Source organism: Parasteatoda tepidariorum, chromosome 6 (genome assembly GCF_982258835.1).
Source record: "Parasteatoda tepidariorum strain Cologne lab strain chromosome 6, Ptep-v5.0, whole genome shotgun sequence".
In the NCBI taxonomy this organism is placed as follows: domain Eukaryota; kingdom Metazoa; phylum Arthropoda; class Arachnida; order Araneae; family Theridiidae; genus Parasteatoda; species Parasteatoda tepidariorum.
The window spans coordinates 72277160-72297811 of record NC_141760.1 but is presented as its reverse complement, the minus strand read 5'-3'; the positions used below and the strand labels follow the sequence as shown (position 1 = coordinate 72297811).

The window sequence follows — 20652 nt, the reverse complement described above, 5'->3', positions numbered from 1 at the left end:
ACATAGGTATGATACTTTTTAATGATCAATGATTTTCTGCCTATGTTGACTTCCCCCCTCCCCTCACAATACACCAAAGTGGGATAAATTAATGTAAATTAATCTACAAAAAAAAAGTTGCATATAAATATATAAAACAAAGTATTTATGAGCATCTTTGCATTTTTTTTTTACTTAGATTTAAGCAAAAAAAAATATTAAATACGATTTTTTTTTGTTATCATACCACAGACAACATATATTAAAATTCAATTAAATTTTCAATTCCTCGGAATCATTAAATAGATTCAGATCTGTTAGAGACCAATGTCCGTGTGCAAGAGTAGTAATGCCATCATTGTTAATAAAACGTTTATCATCATGAAATGATAAGGCAAGTTTGTTAAGTTTTATTGATTGAAGTGTGTGACATTTGGATCGAATTAAGTTCATGTCGGTATATTTTAGTTTTCTATTGAACAAACAGTCTTTATAATCTTCGAAAGAAATTTTATTTTTTAAAGCTTGCTTTTTGATTCCCTTTAATCTCTTAACTATGTTTTGCTTTGTTTTATATATGTACATTTTAGACTTTAACCCGATAAATTCGGTCATAATGTTTCCGCTGTTTTCATCCTTCATTTTTCCTACTACTTTTTTGTTAACAATTGGTAAATTATAAATATTATTTACATCATAGCCTGAAGTATCATATAAGTTTAAGTTATCTTTCATGTCGTTATAAAAATCATCGGTCTTTATTTCATATATGAAGGAATCAGTATCAGTGTACAAAAGTTTTACTTTTGAGCCATAAAGTTGCTTCATATGCTCATAGTGGAAGGAATACATCAGTACTTTTGAAAGGTCTAAAATTGCCATCCTCACCTGTATTGGTTTTAAAAATTTTATTTTTGTTTTTTTTAGATGAATTGCCATTAAATCAGTAGAAAATATCGTGCGACGATCAAAATTTGATTTTGCAATTAGTTTCCGCGCCTGTTCTTCTGTTGAACATAAACGTATATTTACTCTTCTTCGTACATTTTCCATCGTCTTTCCAAAAATGCTATTGTTCATAAGTTTATAATAATCTTTTTGGAAGTCATTTACAGCTTCAGTTCGCAATTTAGTATTATAGTCGATGTAATTTTTAAGCCAGGGTGATTCAAAAAAGGTTCACCGCGTTTTAAAATTTTTTCAAACTAACCCTAATTTTAAATAATGGAGAACATATTTTCTTTTTGGTTCTAAAGTAGTTAAAAGTCTAGGTTGTTTACAATTGGGTGGGGGCTTATTTTCAGGGGCAAGTGGAAAGTCTGAATGATCGTCATGTAAATCAGAAGGGTATTCTACATCTACTTTCAAAATATAGCCAAATTCTGATTCATCGGATAAGTTTAAGCTATCTTGCTCATTTAAAACAACATTACTCCAAACAAAATCTTTTAGGGGAAGGTATTTACTCATCGCATAACCATACAGGTTATTGGCATCGAGATATATTAAATATTTTGTTTCTTGATCGACATTATAAGTAGACATGTATTTGTTATTAGCCATAGAATAACGATTAGAGCATTGACTAATACCGCCTCTAACACCTTTTTCTATGAAAAGAAGCATGTCGTAGTCAGTTAACAACTCTATCGATACTTTGGTAAAATAAAGCATAGCATCCCACGATAGAGCGGGGGAGGTATGATACCACGACGGATCTAATTTATACGTTTTTAAACAAAGTTCGCGAAATGTCTCAAAAACATCTGCGAGCAAAACAACATTTGTCTTAACGTATAAGTCGCAATATTCACCAAAATTTTTAAGTTGGAATTGTTTAAAGACGTTTATTGCATGTTCATAATCCTTTTCGCTTATCTCTTCCTCATTTAGTTCGTTATAAAATTTTTCTCGTGCAGGTAAACATGTTTCCTTACACTTTGAAAAATCATCGAAGAAATCGTACGGGAAAACGCCTTTTCTTAGTAGTAAATCAATTTTATCTGAGGGAAAATTTACGGACATATGATAAAATTGATCCTTATTTAAATTACAAACTAGTTTATCAAGGCTAGTAGACATAAATTTAAATGAATCTAAGAAACGGTTAAAAATTTTGGGGTTTTCATATACAAATTACACTGATTGCAACAGGCTCCATTAAATTTTTGAGTCACGTGATTGTGATCACGAACTTTTTTATTTATACCTGTAAACGATTGATTGCAAGCGTAGCAATTACGTGCGTTATTAAATTGTCTTTGTTCGACTTCAGTTAAAGGTTTTAAGGGCTTTGGGTTACTATAAATCTGTTCGATTTTTTGGGCTTCACACCTAATCATCTCAATAAACATTTTAGAAGCATCCTCCCCTCTATAGACAACAGGATCTTGATAGTATTGCCCATCACAAGTTATATAATAACAAAAACTTACGGGAACATGCTTTTGATAAGCATTCGTAAAGGATGATTTAGGATCAGGGGTACAGCTATCCAATTTCATAGTCACACATTCAAAATCGGCATATACTACAAAAGGTATTTTCAAACAATGATTAAAATTTCTGAAACTCAAAAACTTACCTTCTGCGGACGGCATTACTACTCTCGCTGGACTTCTATCATCACAAATTTCCTTGTGAAGTTGGAGTTTGCTATCTAGTTGAAACCCTGTTAGACACCTTCTACAAATATGTGTCTTGTGTTGATGCTTACTTAATTGTTTCGAAACAAGACGTGATAAGTTTTTTACCCAACAATAGTGCCCATAATCTTCCTTTTTTAAATAGAGTAAGTCAACATGTCTTTCGCACACTAAGTCACTCACTAGAAGAGGAAATATTTTAAAATCCTCTTCAAAAAAAAAATACACATTTATCGCAATATTGTTCTTTTGCGAAAATTTCTTAGCCTCGTTTAGAGGTGTTGGGAAGGATATGCCTTCAAAGTTTAATTTGTTAACGTGTGAAACATAGCTGGATGTTTTGTTCGCATGGTTAATAGCGGGATAGAGAGCAGAAAGACTGGCCCACCTGAAGCATTGGGCGTCATCTTTGTTGAGAACATTGATGATTGCTTTGGTTTCGGCAAACTGCTTCGGCAACTATATAAAATATCTAGGTTCGTTTCCTGAAATACTTCATTATTTGGAGTTTTAAACTCTACGTTCTTAATTTGTTTTCCAGAATAGGTTTCTTTAGCATAAATACAGTGTATCCATTTGCTAACTTTCAAAACTTTATGGATTCTACGCTCATTTTGAAAAATTATTATACTTTCTTCTTTTTTAAGAGTAAAAAATCTTTTATACCCAGGGATCTATCGTCGTTCATGAGTTCGAAAGTTTTGTACGCTTTTTTGAAAGCGCTTTTAGTCTCTTTTGGAAGAGCAATTACATTTTCAGAATTATCTAAGATTTCATCACATGTTGTAGCGGAAGAAACACTATTAGTCTCTTTTGGAAGTTTGAGAAGAACGTTTTTAACAGACGAACTTCCACAGTCCGTTTTAGGAACATCAGATGTAGATGGATCTGTTTTTTCCCTCTTGCTGGAGATAATTACGTCCTCTGTTTTTCTTTTCTTTGCAGATTCTCTTTCCAATTTTCGAGCACAATTACCATTGCTCAAATGATTTGCTAAATTATCCCGACTGGTGAATGTTGTGCTACATAATTCACATACAATTTTTTCTGATGACTGCACAGAGTCCCTATGTCTTTTTAAATCACTTGCTCGGATAAACTTTTTATTACAATCTATGCATTGATGATGATATTTTTTATTATGCACTTGCAAAATATGGCGCTTTAAATTGGAAATTAGTTTCGTTCAATTAGAAAATTATAAGAACAGTAAATATTTTAAATCATAAGTATGATCTTTTTCATGATCAATGACCTCGGCTTGATCAAGAATGGTAGTCTCGGATGCTTCTTGATACCATAAAATTTCGAAAAAAGAAATATGCTGAATAAGAATTTGGCGGGCCGCACAATATGTGTTGGCGTGCCGCCAGTTGGACAGCCTTAATCTTCATTATTTTGAAAAATATTTCCATCAATTGGATAAAGAGCATTCACTTGCGATCTAATAACTGATTCGCGGGCTTGCTTGTGCGTCTGAGATTTTGAATGATTTTTTTAAAGACTTTAAACCTTCATTTGCATACTTGATAGAGGTGTTGCAGCAAATACAGAAACACTTTCCAGCTTCATCGATCTTTTGCACCAACACCAAACTTTTCGTTGCCTTCATCCACTTGAGCCAACCATTCCCACCGGAATTTGTTTTTTGTTACCTTTATCAAGCTCGGTGACATCATCGTTTTCCGAAAGATCTTTAATTTCTATTTTTTTTCACAAGAACATATAAAATAAACTTATATCACAAAAAGTTATTAGAATAATTTCATTTTTTTTTAAAATTTACAAAGCAGACACAATATTGGGATAACAGCTGCTTACTTGTACAGTTGCTTGGAAAAATGGCTGTTGTAAAGTAATAATTACCTTAACAAAACTCAACTATCAGCTGATTACGAATTAACTGCAACAAAAAAACGATATTATAAAACAATTTGCTTTTGATTAGAAGGATTCAGTCATGCCATTTATTGGGAAAAAGACTAATCTCAAACAAAGTGGCATGTGCCATCAGTGAAAGAACGTGTCCGTTCGATTATGCCATTGGAAATAGGTTGATGAAGTGCTTTATTTATTGTTTGCTTACCGATGCACGTAGCCAGTTTTTAGATCGTATTGAAGTGAATGTAGAGTTCAATGGCACAAGATCCAATTGAGGACATGCTGCGCCATATAATAAGTGAATTCGCGTTAACTCAAATCTGATAGGACTGACAAAAAACTTCAACCTATCGGAAGTTCGACTTACCGTTAGTTTCGCTTTTGGACTTTCAAAATATTGTCGGATTATTTAATTAATACTTATTAATTACAAATCTTCTAAATGCTTACAATATTTAAGAAAAAACTATAAAGTATAATATAATAACTTACTTTATTATTTTTACTACATTTTACGTTTTTTTGAAGTAATCCGTCACTTGACGTTGAGGTAATCCTTTTTGAATCTCTAGAAATCTTCAATTTTCTGCAGGTGCACAAACATAGAATTATCAATTCTTTCTCGACTCTCTAGAAACTTTTGAAGAAATTCAAGAGATGCACGCCGCTTCAAGTATGTTTGGGACTATCGTTTCTGAACCTTCTTCCTCAGCAGCACTTTCGTCATTTTCTTCTGTGATCTGTATAAATTCTTCGTCGGAAATATCACCACAAAAAGCAATGTTTTCATCGAAGTTTATGAAATCGGAGTTCTCAATTACTTCATCTTGAAGCTCTTCTATCACAAGTTCACTCTGTGTTTCTTTAAAAAAACCACACTTTCGGAAACAGTTTCTTATTGTCGTTTCGCTAACATCATTATTCCAAGCACTGGAAAGTAGCCTCATGGCTTCAAGAAATATTGTTTTCAATATCGTTTATCATTTTTCTGACAAGCCTTTTACGATAAAACTGTTTGAAGCACTTTATGATACCCTGATCCATCGGCTGCAACTTTGCTGTTGTGTTTGGTGGGAGAAACTGCAAGTTTACTGCTTTCAAATTAGGTAGATCACTATGCGCTGTGCATTTATCCATAGAGAGTATCACTTTTCTTTTTTCAGCGAAGAATTTTCGATCCAATTTTCTTACATAGTCTTTAAATAAAGTTGATGTCATGCAAGACTTTTTGTTAGACTTGTAATCCAAAGGATACGTTTTTACATTCTTGAAACATCGGGGATTTCGGTATTTTCCGATAACAAGTAAGGGCGATTTCTCTGTCCCAGACGCATTTCCTCCAACTAGGACAGTCAAACGTTCCTTGCTCATTTTACCCCCTGAGCAGTTTTCATCCTTAAACATCACAGTCTTATTTGGAAGACATTTAAAAAATAAACTCATTTCATCAATATTGAAAACATCATTTTCACTGTATCCTTGAAGTAAATTTGGTAACGTTTCGTTTAACCACTGTTCACATACTTCAAGAGGGACAGCTTTAGCTTCAAGATGCAGAGTGCGAAAGACAATATTGTGTCTGCTCTTGAATTTTTCTAGCCACCCAGCACTAGCCTGAAAATTGTCTATTTTTAACAGTTTAGCAAAATCTATCGCTTTCTCACGCAGCAAAACACCACTTATGGGAATAGCATTTTCTCGATTTCTGTACTGCTGAAACCATTTCAGAAGAGCTGATTCCACCTGGGGAAAGACACACATTTTCATTCTTTTAGACAGCGGGTTCGTAGATTCATATCGTTTAAGGATATTTTCTCTTTTAATATCGTAGAAAGGGTATTCGGGGGAATTCCATACTTCAACGCTTTATCTTTCTTCATGTTTGGATTTCTATCTACATCATTAATAAGATAAGAATCTAAGATCTTCCAAGTTGAAAGTTTTTAATTTTCGCTTCGACGTCTTCAGAGGTAAACACTTTGTGCATTACATGTAATAGAAAGCGGACAGTAATGGTTTGATTTAACATTTATTAGACAAAACTTAATAAAACAAATGAACTATGTACACGAAAAAATTATTATGACTGCTGCAATAGCAGTAAACAATGAAAGGTAGCTCATGAGAGAGCTCACAAGTGAACTTCCTTGTTCGAAGTTCTTGAGTGAACGAATGCTTGCCTCTCTGACAGAGATGCAAAGTGGAGTGGGGGGCGCAATAAGGGTAAAACGCGTAGGCGTATATTTTTGAGATCTAACACACTTCTTCCACACAATCTCTAACAGCAAATCATAAGCTTAAAGTTTGTTCAAACCAGAAAAAAGTTTACTCATTCCCCACAGGTGTTATCCCTTTATCTCACACTGAAAACTTGTTCTGTCCCGAAAACAAATTTATCATTCCCCACAGGTGTTACTAATCCCTTTCTCTCACTCTGACTGAACTTGTTCTATCTGACCAGTTGAGTCTATTGTGTGTGTGTTGCAAAGAAAGGGGCAAGATATCAGCTCCTAGGATTTTGTTCTTGCTTTAAAGATCCAGTAATCTTTTTTTTAAAAAAATCGAGTTAAAGGCAGTAAAATTCGAGTAATCGAGAATAATTAACATGAAACTGAAGATAAAAGGGTCGAAACCTCATAAGAAAATCGAGTTTTTGTAATATTCGAGTTATCGTACTTCGAGTTATAGTGAATTGACTGTATATTTAAACATGTCAGAAAATAAAGTGCATATTTAATTTCTAAAATACATTAAACATTGATAAAATGATATAGAAACAATAAACGGCAATAATGGAATAAAATCAGGTCGAAGTTACAATTAAGTCAAATTTTGTAAGACAGGTAAAATGGTGTAAAAGTAAGAATATACTTCTAAAAGTGAATAAAGTCATGAATAGAATAAAACTTATACACAATAGCACGTAAAAACGTTAGGATGATGAGAGTCATCTAACAAATCTTCCATTAATAAAATAGAACTACCGAAAAAAGTAAGACGTCTGTTAAAAGACGGGCAAAGGATTAAAGTAAAACATTACAAGTGTTGCATTGAAGAGGTTCCCCAAATAACAAATAAAGATGGATCAGTCTTGTATGGCCAATTCGGAGCCGGGTAAGTTTAACATCTGCACTTTGGAGACGTGACAAGGCAAAGGATTCAGATCGAGTTTGACAGCGGGTAATAGACGGTGAGCTGAAACTCAGAAAGCTTTTAAAAATCAACTTTCGTTAACCAAACCTAATAACTACATATTTATAATGTTTCTAGTTTCGAAACTTAATTATTTCAAAAATTCATTAATGTTTACCTAAAAACACCTGCACATAATTATAGAGTAAACTTAATAATTAGGAACTACATCGAGATAGCCGAATCACTTACGCTTAGAATGCAGATCACTTCCCAAAGTTTAAACCCGTTCGTCGATTGCGCGTTCGTAAACCTTACCAATGCACTGCAATTGCGTTTTTTTTAGCAAAATACTCGAAAATATTTACCGGGTGGTGGTTCAAATGTTCTTTTACCAGATTTGACACCTCTCTTGGGAATGCTTACTTTTGCACTGAAATTGTTCTGCTGGATTATAATACCATTCGTGTGATGAGTGGTATCATGACCACTTTGGGTCTCCTCAAGAAAATCAGTATTGTCCCATACTATTGTGGTGAATTGTTTTTCGATACCAATAGGCAGATTGTTATATTGATCTTGTTGGATTTCTGCAAGAGCAGTATCATACTCCAATACAGATGTATGGGATATGCAATGTCCTAGTCCACTCACAAGATTTGTTAATTTTGCAGACCCTGTGATATGACGAATAGACATGGCCAGAGAAGAATGCTTCGGCGTTGGCTTCCGCCTTTGGAAGATAAATATATTATGTCTTGGGCAATGCTTAGTATTTTTTTTTTTTTTTTAAGTTCAGGAATTTGATTCGTTTTAACATCATCGGTCTCTCCAGAACCACAGGCAAGAAAATTAAATAATAAAACTGGTATCATCTTCATTAAATTAGATTCATCTAAATCTACTGCAGTAGGCGGCCAAACGCAATTTATTGATCGTGAGTTTTTTCTAATTTTTGATAAGTATATAGCAGATTTGTAAAGATTTTGTCTTGCTTCATCTTCAAAGTAGTAATCACTTTGTGATACTTCTATGTTATCCATTTCGAAGATGAAGTTTCAGTGGAATTGTTATTTACAACTTTAATCAGAGGCTGATTATCCGAATGGTAAAGAACAGGTTTCATCGAACTTCACATTTCTACTAAGAAAGAACTTGTTTTCTTCTATATTCCATAATTTGTAACCCTTTACACCTTCAGGGTATCCAATAAAAACACACTCCTGAGAACGCTTATCCAATTTACTTCTCAGTTGAGTTTTATCAAGCTTTGCAAATACTCTACACCCAAAAACCCTCAAGTGGTCAGTTTTAACCAGCTTCTTAGTCCATAGATTTTCTGGTATCTGTCCCTGCAAGGCTTTGGATGGACATTTGTTTCTTAAATAGCAGGCAGTGGTTATAGCGTCTGCCCACAAATCATTTGGAATGCCAGAGTCGATCAAGAGACATCTAGTCATGTCAAACAGGGAGTGATTCATTTTTTCTGCTATTCCATTTTGCTCCGGAGTTCGAGGAACAGTCAGCTGTCTCACAATTCCATTTTCAGTTAGAAAATCATCAAATGCTTGACTTAAATATTCTCCACCATTGTCGCTTCGTAAGGTAGAAATCTTTTGTCCATGAAAATTTTCAACGCTGCTTTTATACTCAATGAATTTCTCATAAACTTGGTCTTTTGATTTCATTGGCTTGACGACAGTATATCTGGAAAAATCATCTATAAAGGTGACAATGTACTTAGAACCTCCTCTGGAAGTAGGTGTAATTGGTCCAGACACATCACTATGTACCAACTGTAGTGGTCTAGAAGCTCTTTCAGATTCTTCTTTTGGAAAAGGAATTTTTTTCATTTTTCCCAAAACACAAGTAGAACAAATTTCACTCTCCATAGGTGCTTCTTCAGTTCTTATATGCTTTTCCTCAGATATACTACCATTCACTAGTTTCTTGACTGCATTAATATGCAAATGTCCTAGTCGTCTATGCATAAGCTCTTCATGTTTGGATATAAATGCTTTACCTGTTTGTTTTTCTTCAATTTTATAAAGTCTACCACATCTGTAAGCAGTGAGAATAGCTCTCTTTTGTTTAGGATCTTTGATGATGGCTTTTCCCCCTTCAAAAGAAACAGTCATCCCCATTTCTTCGATTCTGCCAACTGATAAGAGATTTCCTTCAAGCTGGGGAACATAAAGCACATTCGGCAAATGAATATTTTCCTTACCACACCTCATTGAGGGCTGCAAAAAAATATCACCTGACCCACAAACTTCCATTTTCTCAGCATTTGCGGTTTCAACCTTAGATCTTAATGGCAATAATTCCATGAATTTTTCTTTGTGTGAACACATGTGTTCAGTGGCACCACTGTCCAGAATCCAGATTGTTGAATCTTCAGCTTTAAAATTATTTGTTAATAAGGCAAAGTTCGTTTTTAAATCTATAGCAGTCTTGGCACTACTTTGATTTCTTTGTTGAGCTTCGTCACAATTTTTGGAGATGTGACCCCATTCTCCACAGCTAAAACACCTGACAGTTTTCTTCCAATTTGAAGCTGTTTCATTGTTTCTTTTCGTTGCCCATTTTTTTCACAGTGTTTGTCTGCATCGGTCTTTTTTGAGTGTAGTTTTTTGTGTGAAGTGCACGTTCTTCCTGCTCTTCAGCAATGGGCACATTTCTATATATTCTTTTTCCTTCGACTAAGAGTCTAGACTTCACAATGGTTGTTGTCAAGTTATCTTCGTCCTTTTCTAAGTTCAGGATTAAGCTTTCATATGATTTTGGCAGGCCTATTAACATGACAAGGGCAACTTCTCTGTCGGTGAAAGCGTAATCACCACTCGACAATTTTCGGTGTATTTCAATCAATCTGGTCAAATATGATTGAATTGCTTCACCTGGCTTCAAGGAAATGTTGAAGAAATCCTTCATCAGCTGCAAAACATGCAGCAATCCAAATTTACTGTGCATATCTTTCAACACAACCCATGCGTCCCTCGCCTTGGCGCAGTCGCCGATATCATCCAAAAACGTGTCTTCTACTATCAAAAACATTAGGGTTAATGCCTCGTCATTCTTTTTTGTTTCACTTTTGGACATCTCTGTAAGGCCGTAGCCGGGTTCCACTGCCTCCCAGCATTTCTTCTGCACCATCAGTGCGCGAGCACGTATTGCCCATGCATGGTAATTCTCACCATTTAACTTCTTCAATTTGTAATCTTCCATGGTGACGATTAGTGCTATTCTACTGCCTATCTTCTTACATCCGAATTTCTAATGTTTACTTACACAGAGCTTCGTGCTGATAACGTGATGAAAAAAAAAATTTAGAGTCATTATTACTAATAGAAATGATAAGCAATTAACACTGAGTAAAAAGAACACGCTGCAAGTTTACATCTTTATTTTGATCTGGTATGTTGCCAACTAAAAAAAATATACGAAAAATGAACTTAAGTAAACTATAAATGAAAAAGAGTAGCTTATAGCTTTCATGCTCGGATATTGATTTCTATCACAAGGTCTGACAAGTTTTTTTGCTTTGGTTTCACAAAAATCAGCTGAGGATAATCCTTCATCAGCCATCGTTTTAATTGTCGAATTACTAATTGCAGAATTTTCATTCAACAATGTCGATTCTCTCTTCATAATAAGTTCAGCAGGACTCCATTCTCTATTGAGTCTTTGTTTCTTAAACTTTTTGTGTACGACAGAAAGCAACTTTTGTGATATTTCAGTTCCTTAGCAATACAGTCTTCATCACGGATTTTGCACAAAAGGATTTCATCACTTTTTAATATAGCTGATTTAATCAATGCATCACTAGCATTATAAGTCTGGCACAATGCAAGATTTTCTTTTTTTCTCTTTCTGTCAAATGTATACACATAATTGTCTTTTTCACAAATTACACAAGAATTGGGAAAAAGTGAAGCATATGCGCCACAGGCAGAACGTTTCAAACGCTTTTGTTTGAAATTATTTTCATCTGGCTTTATCTTTGCTTAGCTTTTTCAACTCTGCTCTTGTTTGTAAAACGCATGTAGCATTTCCTATGATAACAAATTGTAGGACCATCTTCTTTTAGCAAATTGTCTAATTGAAAAGCCACAATCTGCTCTACACCGTCTAAATTAATCCACTGCTGAGAAAAATCTATGATTCTATTTAAACTTAAGTCGCTACTTACTATCAATTTCTCGCTATCTGACACATTCGATGCTACAAGTTTTAAAACTTGCCATACTTAACTTTAATCAAGTTAAATTATAGTAAATTATAATAGTAGAGTAAAAAGTTAAATTATAGTAAATAAAGTTTAAAAATATATATCTTATGTCAAATATCTTGTATCAAATCAGTTGTTAGTTTACAATTTTTTTGGCTACCGAATGCGCAATAATACAATATTTTTAAAATTTGTTTATAATCTAAAATACGTAACTGAAATGTGATAAAGTTTTTTGCATATTAATTTCTATTTTTAATATGTTCTTAATTGATCTTATAGATTAAAATGCATTTTCCTATATTTGAAAATTAAAAAGCGCAACCTACCGGTGGAAACAAACCTCGCCTAACAATGAATTAGTAATAAGGTCAACATTAAATAGTTCTAATTCTTTCTCATTTTATAAAATAAATGTGCAACTTGAATGTGGGAGACACTATGATTTTAAAACTTTGGTTCAATGAAAAATATGACTTTAAAAAGTTTAGGTAGTTACCGAAGTTCCGAAACTTAGGTAGTTACCGAAAGTTTCGAATTCAAAAATCGGCCCACGGTCTAATTTTCATGCACCCACGCAGACTTTCCGTTGCATAGATCTGTCACTTACAATTTTACCTTTCGATCGATGATGACTTTCATAACAGTGACCACTTTCCTATCATTATTTCTTATTCGGCAACTGTTAATATCACTCCGAGACCCCCTGTTTTCATACATCATCGGACTGATTGGAGTCTTTTCAACCAGCTTGCAGATATCACTGAAGATATAGTAGCAGAGCAGCTAACAATATAAATGACGCAATTGAGAATTCAATTTCAGTCATAATGCATGCTGCTGAAGTTAGCATACCAAAATCATCTACCTCTCTTCCTCGTCACCGCAGACCTTGGTGGAATGCCAAATGCTCTGCTGCTCATAAAGAGAAGCAGAGATTGTGGAACATGTTTCGTTGCTATCCAACAAGCGCTAATTTTGTGGCTTTTAAACGAGCTAGAGCTTTCTCTCGTAGGACAAGGCGCTAAAGTCAAAGGGAGTTTTGGAAGTGTTACGTTTCATCTACCACATCTACAACGTCTCCCAGACAAGTCTGGTCGAGAGTTACAAAGGCGAATGGTATGTACCGTGAATTCCATTTTCCGGTGTTTGAAAGAAACGGTACTACATACTCAGATTCTGTAGACGTGAGTAACATCCTAGGTGAAGCTTTCGCTGCGGTCTTCAGTCCTGACAGTCACAGTCGAGTTTTTCAATTCCATAAATAAACTAAATTTTGAGACTCGACAGCAATTGTAGTATAATCAAGCATTTACTTCTACAGAATTACAACGAGCACTCGCTAAAGGCTCCCAATACAAGTCCTGGCCTTGATTGTATTACATATGGCATGCTACGCCGCTTAAATACTGTCTCCTTGGGCAACATTCTCGAGCTTTTCAACCGAATATAGGTTTCATCCTACTAATTGGCTTGAGACAATTGTCAAACTCATCTTGAAACCAGGTAAAGATCTGACTAATTCCATAAATTATCATCACCCTATTGCGCTGACGAGTTGCTTCTGCAAAACTCTCAAGTCCATAGTAAATTCTCGACTCTTTTATTATCTAGAAAAGAAACATCTAATCCCTGACTTCTAAAGTGGATTTTGCAAGTGCAGATCGACTATCGATAACATTGTTGCGCTTGCGCTGTAAATAACTGTGAAACCATATCTAACACAACTTTTTTAACATCCTCATTCCCGGCAATTTGAGATTTTACCAATCTATAGGACTTGCCTGATTGACAATATTAGGGTTGAAAAGGAACTCATGAAAGAGCTCTAACTTAGCCTGATATTTGATAATAACAGGCATTATTGGTTGTGAGTATTTTTCATTTATGAAAATTAAACTTTCTGTCTTCATCAGGGGTCAAGTTAATTCCAGCATAACGGGGATCTTACAAATTTGCTAGAAAATGTGGTGGGCCTAACGCCTGACTAAAGCGATTTGAAAATTTTGCTGAACACGGTTTATCAAGACTCTCTTCTTTTAGATCTCTTTCCAAATATCAACAGCTCTCGAAATGGTGCAATCTTTCTGTTGCATTTTATCTAGAGCTGCAAAAATGGGTTTTAAACGCCTTAAAAGATCTTCAGCATTTTGTTTGATTCCAAGGTTGGTAACTTTTTATGAGCATTATCATCAATATCTTTGTGATTTTCTTCGCTAACTTTAACAATGATTGACTAGTTCTTCAAATTAGCCGAAATACAGTCAGCCATTGTATTCTAAAATAACTTCTGAAGGCATCATTAATTTCAATCCCCCAGCTTCTCTACACTTTGCATTTCCCAAATGGATTTTTCCTAAAATATTTCATTTAATGTAATATTTGTCCTTTTATAATCGAAGTATTTATATCTTCTGCAAGAAGATTTAGCAAATGGGCAGAGCAGCCATATGTGATCAGATTTAAATTAGGATCACCTTGAATGTTATTCCACATACCCTTCACATTGGAAGCATTAGTGACAATGCTCCGAACGACACATTTAAATTCTTTTTTGCATTTTATAATAGAACTTTTAGTAACTTCTACTAAGTACTCTGATGTGTACGGACAGCCTGTTGTATCAATAGTATCCACTAAATAATTTTCACCTTTCTCAGTGGTTACAACAGCACAGAGTATTGGTTCATTGTGGACATTTGACCATCCATCTATGCTTAAGTTCGCAATTTATTCATTTAGTTATTGCTTTCTCTTGGTTATAGAATCTAGTTATGCAACACCTATTTTTACTTCATTAGGAGCAGTATACCTTGGTCTCAAAGCAGAAATCATTTTTTTAAACTGAGGTTGTTGAACATGATGAAAGGCAGAGTTGGTTGCATAAATATACTTATATGGTTTGCTTCGCAAACCAAATTCGCTTCGCTCGCTACTAACTTAGGTACATTGCAAATGCACAAAATTCTAAGAATTCAAAACAATCATTCAAATCCATGTAACAACTTTAAAAAAAAAATAAACTAGATCTTTTTAGTAAATACTAAGTCATTAAAATAAATTTGATTCAAATAAATGACATGTAATTCGTTAAACCTATTAGAAATGTGCTATAGTATAAAATCTTAAGATAAAATTTCTAAAACTGATATCTCTTTAAAAAGGTTAAAATTTTAGCTGAAATTAAATCTCTTAAAAATTGAAATAAGTGAATTGCAATGGAAAAACCTGCATAAACAAAACATTATGTTTTTAAAAGATAATAACCATGAACGATTCACAAACTTTGTTAAAAACATAAGTATAAGTCTTAGAACTTTGACATACAAAAGAAAAACTTGCAGAAACTAAACATTAATTTGCAATAAATACTTAATACGAACAAATACTGAGAAAGATTAAGGGCTTTGTTAATAACAAAAAAATAATTACTATTAAAGATTAAGAACTTCCTTAAACACACAATTATAAATTTCTGGACTTGGACCTATCACTGTTAGGCTGTCAAATGATCTAACCCTAGAGAGGCCAACATAAAGTTGCCCATGACTAAAAACTGGTTTAGTCAAAACTAAACTGATTCTTTCAAAAGTCTGGCCTTGTGACTTATTTATAGTCATTGAGAAAGTCAGACGTACTGGGAACTGTTTTCTTTTAAAAGAAAATGGCATGTTGTTGTCTGATGGAATCAAAGGTATCCTAGGAATAAAAAATGTTTCAGTTTCTTTAGCATCAAATAATCGAGCTTCAATTATATTCTTTCTAAGGTTCGTAACAATTAATCTAGTTCCATTACACAGTCCTTTAGAGGGTATCAAATTATAGAAATGGCATAATTATGGCACCTCTTTTAATTTTTAGTTTATGGGGAGGTATTCCTGTGGGAGTGATAACCTTGGTTGGTTGGATTTTATTGGCACAAGAGCCAGAAATGGCTATGCTGCGCCTGACACTAGGTTATAAGTCGGTCTCTAAGTCAAACTACTGTATTATTTTAAAGCAGAGAATATAGTCCTGTAGTTTTGATAAACTTTAAAAGGTTGTGATGTATAGGGTCATCAAGTAAAGCTGTTAAAAAGTTTGTTCCTCAAATGTTTGAATTGTTCGCAGTCTGTTAAAATATGTTTAATAGTATTGTTTACACGAGATAGAGAACAACTAGGTGCAGGTTCAGATTTTAGTAAATGCATGTGAGTAAAACGGGAATGACCAATGCGCAGTTTATTAATAATAATCTGGGTTTTGCGATCAATATCTATTGTTTTGAAGTTGTCAAGATTAGGATAAATTTCGTGCTGTTTATTATTAATTTGCTTATTCCAGTGTTCTTTCCAAATCTGGTGTTCTGAAGCTTTACATATTCGTTCAAAATCAAGAGATGTTATAAGGTTATTGCTTACATTTTTAGAGGTTTTAGCTGTAATATCTGCAAAGTCGTTTCCGCGTATGCCAACATGTGATGGTATCCAACAAAAGTAATGTGGAACCCTCCAACGCACAATTTTGTAAAGCAATTTTGAATTTGACAAATCATGGGGTTTCGCCCGTTGTGAGGAATACTTGATATAAAACTGCGAGAGTCAGTATAAATTATCCACTTGTGATGAGCTTGGTCGGAGATAAAATTAAGAGATAGCAAAATAGCGTAGCATTCTGCGGTAAAAATTGATGAGTCTTGGTGCAATGGTTCAGATATAGTACAATGTTCAATAACCACACCAGAACCAACATGGCTATCATGTTTTGAACCATCGATAAAAATTGGTTTAAAATCACTTTAATAATTACGATGTTCATAAAATTTTTGGATATAAACACTAGAGCTGGTGTCAGATTTTTTGAAATTATTTTAAATATCTATGGCACACATCGAGACATCAATCCAAGGTGCGATAGTCTCTATATTAGTAAAAGCTGCGAAATTGAAAATATTAAAATCATCGAAAATATTAATGATTATTATCCCAAATGAATCATTTGTGCCAGTCAAAATTGCTCTACCCTAAAGTCGTTGAGGTGTAACTGTTCTAAAATCAATGTCAGAATATAACTGTTTAATAGGATCTTAGATTGCTGGACAACAAATTTCTGGCAACATAAGCACTTCTCCATCCTTGCAATTGCCAACACTTAATAACCAATTTGCAAATTCCTTTTCACTTGTAAATGCACGCATGTTTTGGGTCAAAATTAAAACTTGCAACTTAGCCCAAAGTGGATGTTTCTTTAAGCAGCTGGCAACTCTCAGAGAGCGGTAACCTTTAGGAATCACTGGCAGCACTTGGCGAAAATCACCAACCAACAGCACAACTTTCCCGCCAAATGGTTGTAAACAATTCATGATGTCTTGTAGAAGTCTATCCACAGCTAAGAAAGCATGCACATGAGTCACGAGAGCTTCGTCCCATATAATCAGCTTGGAGTCGAACAGTAAAGTAGACTCTTGAGATGGAAGATTTAAATTACATGTGGGCGTATCATTTAGGATTATAGAAATTTTAAATGTCGAATGAGCAGTTCTCCCTCCACTTGAGAGTAGCTGCAATTCCTGTTGACGCTACAGGAATAACTGCATCCCCTTTGCCACGAATTATATGTAGCAAAGTGGAATAGATAAAAGTTTTAAATGTGCCTACAGGGCCAGCGAAGAAACACAGTTTTTGAGGTTTATTTTCGTAAATTGCACTTAACACTTTATCCACTACAGCACGTTGCTGCACATTTAGCTTTTCAAAATTATTCTGGCCGGCTGTATGTTCTCGAATCACATCTTAGACTGGTAAACATTGTCGAATTTCAGATAAGGTGACTTCTGGAAGGTTAACTTTCTGTAAAGTAAATCCATAAACTACTAACATTTCACTAATTTCAGCAAGAGCATACTGTACTGCTGTTTCTTCAGAGTATTGGAGTGCAAAATCTTCACTAAGATCCCTATGCTCTCTCCAAAGTTCAGGAATGTTTTCAATTTCTCCGAATCCGCAGATAACATCAAAGAGCATTCGCAAATGGCGCGGCATACGTATTTGTGAAGCTTCACACAAAGTATTATGGCAGTGTTCATCTCCTTCAAGAAAACCAAGTTTTCTACATGCTTGTTGATAGCTGGCACAGAGATTTCCATTAACGGTTTTTAAATCATCAAAGCTAATTGCACCAGATTTCCTTAATAACAGCATTCGCAAATAAAAACGTTCACTGTCTTGAATACTGACAACAGGCATCCTGCCAATAATTTGATCCCCGCCTCTTTGCCGTCTTTTCCATCTATTACTTTTATCAAAAACGTAATAATGTGGCATATCAGAATAGTAATAACTGCAAGCTTCCACATCAGTTTTATGAATCTCAAACCATGCTGTCAAAGTTGTGTTTCTAGTAGAGGCTCGAGCGACAGCTTCAACTTCATGCCCGCTATGATAAACAATTTGTTGTTGATTTGGTAAATGAACAGCTAAACGCATAACACTGTGCGACTTATCAGACATCTGAAATTCATTCAGTCGCCACATCGATGGTTTATAAAGATACCGGCACAAGTGCAAAAAATGACTTTTTGAGTATTTGGTATCAAAATATTTGTAATTTTATGCTCTATTTTACTAGGATAACGACAGTTTTGTAACTTCAAAAATGTACCTCCTGGAGGCACTAGTGTCTTTAGTGTTTTTAATTTTACGCGCGATTTGGAGCCTATACCAGCAGCCGATAGTGACGCTTTGTCCGTTGTGTCAGTCGTTCGCAAAACATTGATGGGAGAAGTCACGCAGCTGGTGAGTAAATTTAACTAATGGTTGTTGTGTCATTATCTTTTTAAAGTCTCTCTGTATATTGATATTGTTTTTATGCTAAACCGACACTTCTTGCAAATATGTCATTATACGTTTCAATTTCCCCCTTACTATTAACATTGCTTTTATGCTACAAAGACATTTCATGCAGTTTAGTCGCTATCGACATTAGCCAGAGTGCGTCAGTGGCACAATAGTTTATCTAACAGTCGCACATAGTGCTTATAGGTCAATTTCTTATTAATGGCAGATAATATTTTGGCCATAGTTTTAAAAGCTAAGCGGCCTTCTTTTCAAAATCTAAACCTGTCCTAATTATATTTGCCTAAATAGTTATTGAAACCAACAAATTGCTTTCCCCTTTTTCATTGTAGGTAAGATAATAATGAGTAATCGAACTAGACTGATAGTAAAATTGGCGAGACAACAGTTTCTACTGGATGAAGAGCATGATGTGTGGGAGGTTTTATCTAATAATGCAGCAGCCTCGGCATATCAAAGTAAGTACAATTTATTTATTAGCGTAATATAAATGGATAATCATTTTTTTCCTATTTACACCTACCTATATTAAACGATTAAGCTTGGCAGGTAGTTTTTTCTCATCAAGTATCATCAGACACAATAAAGGGGTTTCTAAAAGTGTCTGTACGAATATTATGTGGGTGTGTGTATAATATGTAGGGTACCTAGTGATGATTTCATTCCAGTATTTTAATTTTTTAGGGACTGCAGACTGGGTTGCTGACATTCCGGAACCTCTGCAATTAACTCCCGTAGCAGTTCAGGAAGCTGAAATGGGACCAGAACTGACTTACACTGAACTGATGCCAGTTGATACTGAAAATTATAAAAGTGATCTTTTGTTACCTAATGGAAATCATGAGACTGACACTGTAGCTTTTCCTGGAATTCATCAAGAGACTGAACCTGTAGCTGTAGCTTGTGCTCCAGGTAATCACCAGACTGATGAAGACTGTAATAGTAATAATTTTGAGGTTTCTCGTAATAATGAGACTGAATCGATACCTTCCACTGGACATCAGGTGCATTTAGGACTTCACCAGTTGAAAGTCTGTATGTGTTATGTTCGGAACCCTCTCTTCATTTCCGTCGCTCTAAACTGTCATTGGATTATTATTTTAAAATTAAATCGAAGTCACTTCATCCACTATACTCTTGTGTCGTTCATCCACAATACACCACTCACTTCTCCTCGCGTCCATCTTATATACCTTCGTTTGGGATTAGAATCACCAATATTTTAAATGATTTTAACATTTTAGATATTGAGGTTTTTACTAACACAGGCATCATCCCTCCGTGGATTGATGTTTCAGTATGCGTGTTAGACGTTTTTAATAATTTTAAAAAATCTGACACTAGCTCAAGTGTTTTCACTCAAACATTTTATGAACATCGACATAAATATATCGATTTTAAACCAATTTTTACTGACGGATCAAAACACGATAATCATGTTGGTTGTGGTGTTGTTACCGAAAATTCTACTGTATCTGAGCAACTGCTTCCTGATTCGTCAGTCTTTACTGCCGAATGTTATGCTATTTTACTAGCCCTTAACTATATTTTTGACCAAACTTATCTAAAGTGGATAATATATACTGACTCACGTAGTTTTATAGCAAGTATTCCAGACATCGGTCTAAACCCAATCATACTCAAAATCCAAAAATACATCGCTCGACTATATGACAGAGGTTTCAATATTTATTTTTGTTGGATACCATCCCATGTCGGTATACACGGGAATGAATGTGCTGATGTAGTTGCAAAAAGTACTCATAACATAAGCAGGAATGTTTTAGCACCATTGGACATCAAGCGAATTTGTAAATTATCAGTTTATCAAGCCTGGAAAGAACACTGGAATACACAAAATGATAATAAATTACATGGAATTTTCCCTTCTATTGATAACAATAAAATAATGCCCATTGACCGTAAAACTCATGTTTTAATAAACAGGCTA

The 20652-nt window shown here is 34.5% G+C and overlaps 2 protein-coding genes across 2 annotated transcripts; one reads left to right on the top strand and one right to left on the bottom strand.

Annotated features, from left to right (window-relative positions):
• Window positions 1–17639: 17639 nt before the first annotated feature.
• LOC107454337 (uncharacterized) lies at window positions 17640–18380 on the bottom strand. The gene has a single exon (XM_016071498.4). It carries the CDS (start codon window positions 18378–18380, stop codon window positions 17640–17642), a length of 741 nt encoding a protein of 246 aa, XP_015926984.4.
• A 648-nt stretch (window positions 18381–19028) lies between these two features.
• LOC122268789 (uncharacterized) lies at window positions 19029–19957 on the top strand. Its single transcript, XM_043039121.3, has 2 exons — window positions 19029–19159; window positions 19386–19957. The coding sequence occupies exons 1-2, from the start codon at window positions 19045–19047 to the stop codon at window positions 19925–19927; spliced, it is 657 nt and encodes a 218-aa protein (XP_042895055.2). The 5' UTR covers window positions 19029–19044; the 3' UTR covers window positions 19928–19957.
• Window positions 19958–20652: the final 695 nt, after the last annotated feature.

Coding starts and splice junctions, on each gene's coding strand:
- LOC107454337 (XM_016071498.4), bottom strand. CDS start 18,380: ATGTGGCGACTGAATGAATTTCAGATGTCTGATAAGTCGCACAGTGTT.
- LOC122268789 (XM_043039121.3), top strand. CDS start 19,045: ATGAGTAATCGAACTAGACTGATAGTAAAATTGGCGAGACAACAGTTT. Junction 19,160..19,385: donor AGCAGCCTCGGCATATCAAA/GTAAGTACAATT, acceptor TTAATTTTTTAG/GGACTGCAGACTGGGTTGCT.